Consider the following 7065-nt stretch of genomic DNA (forward strand, 5'->3'; position numbering starts at 1 on the left):
TGAGGAACTTATCCTCCCCATTATGATAGAATTTTATTGTGACGCACGAAACATGTATAAATAATATGTACTGTCTCTTTAAGAACCCAGTGTGCTGTGTTCTGACCACGCAGGCAGCAACTCCTTTCTGCAGAAAGAATAAACCTCGCGCTCCGTTTTGAGCTAAAAGAGAGATGTCTCTGGTTTTCTTTTAAGAGTTTTTATTTAAGTTTAGAACAATTATTTATTTTCCACAGCTGTACTCCACTTCTTGCTTTTGAAGCAGTCTCTGATCTGATTGCATTCACACTGCATTCGAAGAGCGCCAGAGTTCACTTCAACCGAACCGAGACCTAGATATTTAGGCGGACCAGAGTTTGCTTGTTTGGTCTGTATCAGAGTTCAATCACTCACACCTCCCCAAATGAACCAGACTTTCTAGGCAAATGGACTAGAGTTCAATTAAAGCGGACTAAACAGGGCTGGTGTGAATGCACCAGAAGTCCTTCAACGTTTGCAGCAAGATGCTGCATATCTTCTATAAGTCTGTTGTAGAGAGCGCTATCTCTTCTGCCATCATCTGCTGGGGTAGCAGCACCAGAGCAAGTGACTTACAAAAAGATCAACAAGTTCATAAAGAAGGCTGGCTCAGTTCTGGGGACTCCTTTAGAACCTTTTGAGATGACTGCACAAATTTCCCTCTGGGATTAATAAAGTCTTTTTGAATTGAATTGAATATCAGAACATAACTGATCATAGCACATCATTAACTATAAAGCAATTTGCTTGGCCCTATTTCCAACAAGCTGCTGAAACATTTTTGTTTTCTGCAGCTTTTTTCTTCTTCCTTCTCATCAGCTCAAGTAAAAGTCAGAGGAAACTCCCCGTCTCCATAAAACTACACACCTTTGTTGTATTTTACAAAACTGATCTACGAAACTTCAGCTCCAACTGAAAAATGTCATACGAAACATTCAATTAGCCACACTCGAAGCTCAAACACTTTGCAAATGTGAAACGTGTCATCAAAAGTACTGAAACAGGAATAGCTGAGCATCAGCTTCAGCTGAACCTTTAAGACCAACACCAACAAATAACCACAGCTCCGTGTTTCTGCTCCAAAGCTGATGGTACCTTATCATTGAGCTCGTGCTCACGGAGGTGTTTCTGCAGCTTGCCCTCTTTGCTGAAGATCTGGAAGCAGATTGTGCACTTCTTCTCCTTCGCTCCATCGCTGAAACCTGGAAACAAGCAGCAGCAGACGAGTCTGACGAGGGCAAAACCAAAAGCCGGAGTATCAGATGTTTTGTTGGCAAAAGTAGGCTGTCTGACAAATACAACTAAATGATAAATGGACTGTACTTTTATAGCACCTTCCTATCTTATCAAGATAAAAGCTCTTTACAACAATCCGTGCCTCATTTACCCATTCATACAGCACTCTACTAGATCTCTACAAAGAATAATCAGAGCTTTATCACACACGTTGGAGGCAATGAGGGGTTCAGTGTCTTGCCCAGGGACACTTCAGCATGTGACTGCTGGTGGAATTGAACCCCCAACTCTCGCATTGGAAGACGACTGCTCTAACCACTCAGCCACAGCCGCCCCAGACTTATATAGGAGTGAAAAAATCACTGAGATTTACACAGGTCTACTTTAGTTTTTTGTGTGTTTCAATGTTTATAAATCGTTCACAACTGAGATGTTTCTCTTCTGTACGTTTTTCAGCACATAACTCGTTCTTACATTTATGCGCCATTTCAACAATCATAAATCAAACTGCTCAGCGCAGACAGGACGTTCCTGTTGTGACTTTTGGTATTAGTGTAGTTTTAACTTAATATTTAGCATTTGGACATGTTTTCCTCATGTAGCTCTTCACAGCCTACAAACACTTTGTGCTGTTTAAACCGTCTACTGCTCATTTCAGCTACTTTGTGCTAATTTCGGCTACTTTCGGCTTTTTTCTGCTCCTTTCAGCTAATTTCAGCTTTTTGCTCTTTCCACATAGTGCTGTTCTTTCTAATCAATGTCAACTTTTTTTGCTCCTTTTAGCCATGGGTCATGTTTTTTAAGAGTAGCCATTGTATTTGTTTCACTCCAAAGTGGAACAAACCAGGAGTCAGCTGTTGGGGGAAGAATCAGTTTTGTTGTGCGTTTCCTTGACTGATGAAGCCTTCTGGATCGAAGGCGAAACGTTTCAGCACAAAAAAAGAAAATGTCCAGATGACCTGACTGAAAAATGTTGCACGAGTAGAACATTATTTTTTACTTTGAAAAGGGAGATGGGGAATATGCAGAAAACAGAAGTTTTCCTAATTGTTTAATCATCCTTATGCAGACCTGTAAACTATTTGAGTTCCAGGCTTTTCAAGCCTTCTTTAAAGAAACGTGCTCAACATCAACCCTTGATTTGCTTACGAACAACTGAATCGTCTGTAAATGTAGTCAGCTTAAATCATCAGAGGTTGACAAACGGATCGGTGCGTCAGTATTGTGTACTATGTGCCAGTCCATTGTGATGAAGAGGGAGCTGAGCTACAAGGCGTAGATCTGTTTACTGGTCGTCTATGTTCCTACCCTCACCTATGGTTACAGACTCTGGTGGTGACCGAAACAAGGCAGCAGATACAGGTGGTAGAAATGAGTTTTCTCTGCAGCTGGACTGTCCCTTAGAGACAGAAGTTCAGCTCTCCAGGAGATGGAGTAGAGTCGCTGCTCCTCCACCTCGAGGAGCCATGTGAGGTGGTTCAGGCATCTGGACGCCTCCTTAGGGAGGTGTTCTGAGCATGTCCAAATGGAAGGAGACACCAGGGAAGACCCAGGATATGATGGCGAGACCATGTCTCTCATCTACCACCTTGGAATCACCAAAGAAGAGGTCTGCCATGATGACCCAACTCCATAATATTAAAATTAGAAACATCGTATCTAAAAATGATGCAGAAAAACTGGTCCATGCATTTGTCACATCAAGACTGGACTATTGCAATGATTTGTTATCTGGGTGTCCAAATACTTCTTTAAAAAGTCTTCAGTTAATCCAAAATGTTGCTGCCAGAGTCTTAACTGGAGTTAGTGGGAGAGATCATCTCTCTCCAGTTTTAGCTTCTCTCCATTGGCTCCCTGTCAAATCCAGAATATAATTCAAAATCTTACTTCTAACCTACAAAGCTCTCAACAACCTAGCTCCATCTTATATTACAGATCTTATTGTTCCATATTTTCCTAACAGAGCACTTCGCTCTCAGACTGCAGGTTTAACTCATGGTTCCTAGAGTTTCCAAAAGCAGAATGAGAAGAAGATCTTTCAGTTATCAGGCTCCTCTCTTGTGGAACCAACTTCCAGTTTCTGTCCGTGAGGCTGACACATTGTCCAGTTTAAAGACTTTCCATTTTGATAAATCCTATAATTAGGGTCGTCTTGTCATGCTGTTTTAGGCTTAGACTACTGGAGGACACCTAATTCCCTTAAACGAATTGTTACAATTGAATAGTTTTCATTTGATATTATTTCTATCTTAACATGTGATTCTTGACCTGCCATTGTGTATCTGTTCCTCTCAAACCCAGCCAGTAGAAGCAGATGGTCGCTTGTCCTGAGTCTGGTTCTGCTAAAGGTTTCTTTCTCATGAGGGAGTTGTTCCTTCCCACTGTCGCCTTCATGCTTGCTCAAGATGAGAGTCTGTGATGGAGTTAAATTCAAAGCTGCTCCTCAGATAGTCTTAATTATTTTTATAAATGGATGTTTCTGTTCAGTGCCCTGAGACGACTTGTTTTGACTTGGCGTTATACAAATGAACTGAATTGAACAAGGCAATGTATGGGTTTAACATCATATGCATCAGCGTTAACCCGCTCAGCTTTTTAATTAATACTGTCTGTCATAGTTATGAACATCTTTCAGACAACAAGTTGCAGACTGGAAGGGGAAACTCTTATTTTTTGTTATTCACTCTTAATTTCTGGGTTATGTTGCTTCAGCTCCACCAACAAACTCTTACAAATGCCTCTCTTGTGAGTTAAAACCCAAAACAGTCTCCAACTATAATATTTTATTTCAGTGAGGACAAAATAGCTAAATGTGCCTCTTGCGTAGGACAGAAACATCTAGTTCGGACTGTAATCCACCAGAGCTCCTACGGACCAAAACAAAGGCAAACAGTGCTAAGCGTGAAGCTAACAGCGGTAAAGCCAGCTAGTTAGCAACAACCACTTCCTAATAAACTCATAAAACCTGTTTAAAATCGGCGAACCTTGACTAACGCCAGGCAGCACCGCAGCTCCTCTCGAAGCGGACGCTAATTTCGACTGGAAGCCAATAAGAAGAGCTACGGAAACGTTATTAATATCATTCCGCCTCGCCGTACAAAAGCAAAGCCCACCCGCAGTACTATATCCGGGGACTATATGCGCTACGTTCAAGTGTTTTTATATTGGCTGCGGGAATGCTTCGCTCAATAACACCGTGCTTTTTGGATAGCCCACATCCTGTATTATTTATTTATTGCATTTTGGTACTTGTTTACCTGGCTTGTCCTCCCTGTCTAGGTTGAGTTTGCGAGGCCGGCCCCGCGGCATAGTTCCTGCGCTCAGGACGGGTGTGCTGTGAACAGTTGGTTTTTCAAAATGGCGGCAGTCTTGGTCTATGAAGACAGTAGGGAGGCCATGGAGACCAAAAGCTAGATCCCTCATTGACCGCTATTGGCGCTGATGAGCTGTTGTGTCGCCATCTTGGAACGGTCCCCCGCTCTACTCAGTGTAACCTGTTTAGCAGGCGCAAAGAAGTATCTGCGCGTTTAATCAGTCATAGCTCACTGATTACTAAACTCATTCTTACGATTTTTTCCCTATGAGACTAACCTGTATAAATAAAGGCTAAATGAAAAAAAAAAAATCTTAGGCCTACAGCCATTAAAGCTGAACACATGGTTAAGTATTTAAATATTCTTGGTGGGGTTAACATTAACACCAATAAAATTAATTCAACCTTTATATAGACAGGTTAATCCCATTGAGCCCCGAGGACTCATTTACAAGAGATACCTGATTTCAACAAAGAAAAAAGTTCTTATGACTAGTTTTGCAAAACTCACAGTCACTGATACATTTTTATTAATATATATATATATATATATACACACACACACACAAACATCTCTATCATATATACATACACACATTATCCATCCATCCATTTTCTTCCGCTTATCCGGGGTCGGGTCGCGGGGGTAGCAGCCTAAGTAGGGAGGCCCAGACTTCCCTCTCCCCAGCCACTTGGTCCAGCTCTTCCGGGTGAATCCCGAAGCGTTCCCAAGCCAGCCGAGAAACATAGTCCCTCCAGCGTGTCCTGGGTCTTCCTCTGGGTCTCCTCCCGGTGGGACGTGTCTGGAACACCTCACCAGGGAGGCGTCCAGAAGGCATCCTAAACAGATGCCCAAGCCACCTCAACTGGCTCCTCACACATTATATCACTGTCATATATAAACACTTTAATAATTTTCTTATATACACACACATTATAATATCACTATCTTACGCTACCTTATATATACATTATATCTATTTTATATATACAAATCTCATATATATATATATATATATATATATATATATATATATATTCTCCCATACACACACAATTATATCTATATTATATATACAGACCCTTCCCAAAAAATAGAATATCATGGAAAAGTTGTTTAACTTCCATAATTCCATTCAAAAAGTTAATCTTTAATAAATGATAGATTCAGGGCCCACAGTTTAAATGATTTCAAGTATTTATTTGTTTATTTTTACATAATTTGGGCTTCCAACTCATGAAACCCACGAAAACAGGAATTCAAAAAATTAGAATACTGTGGAGAAATCAGCCCAAATGTTGCAGGGCACGAATGTTTTAAACTGAGTGTGACACTAATCATCTACTAAACTCAAAGCACCTGCACAGGTTCCCCCAGGTGTCATTAAATTGCTTCAGTTTGGTTCAATTGTCTCAGTTCGGTTCAATATGGGGAAGACTGCAGACATAACAACTGGCCAGAAGACCATCAATGATACCCTCCATAGGATGGGTAAGCCACAAAAGTTCATAGCCAAGGAGGCTGGCTGTTCACAGAGTGCTGTGTCCAAGCATATCAATGGAAAGTCTAGTGGAAGGGCAAAATGTGGCAGAAGATGCACCAGCAAAAGAGATGACCGTGCTTCAGCAAATTATCAAACAGAGAAGATTCCAGAATCTGACAGAGATCCAGAAAGAGTGGAATGAGGCGGGAGTTACAGCTTCAAAAACCACATTTAGACACATCCAGGAGATGGGCTACAACTGTCGGGTTCCTCTGTCCTCTTTTCCAATGAAAGTAAAGTATGCCTTTCATTCAGAAATCAAGGTCCAAGGGTTTGGAGGAAGAAGAGTGAGAAAGAGAACACATATCTAAAAAAGTTAAATCTGGTCCTCTGGACATTCAAAAAAACAAAACAAAGCAAAACAACAACAAAAAATGTAGAAACGTTTAGTCTCTCATCCGAGAGACTTCCTCAGTCTGAGGTGCTGTGAGCATGCATCAGGATAAGAGAACACATACTGCTTGAGGTCCATTGTGAAATATCCACAGACAGTCATGATTTGGGGTGCAATGTCTGGTGCAGGTTTTGGTAAAGCTTTCTTAAATCCAAGGTCACCACAACAGTCTAACAGAATGTTTTAGATGACTTCATGATTCCTTCTGCTGAGGATCTGTATGGAGATGCAGATTTCATCTTCCAGCAGAACCTGGACCCTGCCCATGCCGCCAGAAGCACCAAAACCTGGTTTCATGCCCATGCCACAGTGCTTGACTGGCCAGCCAATTCACCGGACCTAAACCCCATTGAGAATCTAGACATGAATGGATAACAGAGAGAGAACATACTGAACATCGTCAGAACATTCGCTTGCTAGCTGGGGTATTCTCAAGAGGAAAATGAGGGGCACCAGACCCAACAACAAAGAAGAGCTGACAGCAAGCATCAAGGAAATCTGGGCTTCCATAACTCCCAGGGAATGCCACAGGCCGATTGCCTCAATCCCACGTCGCATCA

The 7065-nt window shown here is 41.7% G+C and overlaps 1 protein-coding gene across 1 annotated transcript in view; it reads right to left on the reverse strand.

Moving 5' to 3' along the window:
• The window catches only part of LOC119410372 (zinc finger protein 236), a gene marked incomplete in the record, with an annotated part of 129001 nt that extends 124324 nt beyond the window's left edge, over positions 1-4677 (reverse strand). Inside the window, 3 exon segments of the mRNA XM_037677284.1 lie at positions 1114-1220; positions 4239-4313; positions 4512-4677. Of these exon segments, the coding sequence (XP_037533212.1) occupies positions 1114-1220; positions 4239-4313; positions 4512-4677 (348 nt within the window).
• Positions 4678-7065: the final 2388 nt, after the last annotated feature.

This window comes from Nematolebias whitei, chromosome 5 (assembly GCF_014905685.2).
Source record: "Nematolebias whitei isolate Nwh7 chromosome 5, NemWhi1, whole genome shotgun sequence".
NCBI lineage: Eukaryota > Metazoa > Chordata > Actinopteri > Cyprinodontiformes > Rivulidae > Nematolebias > Nematolebias whitei.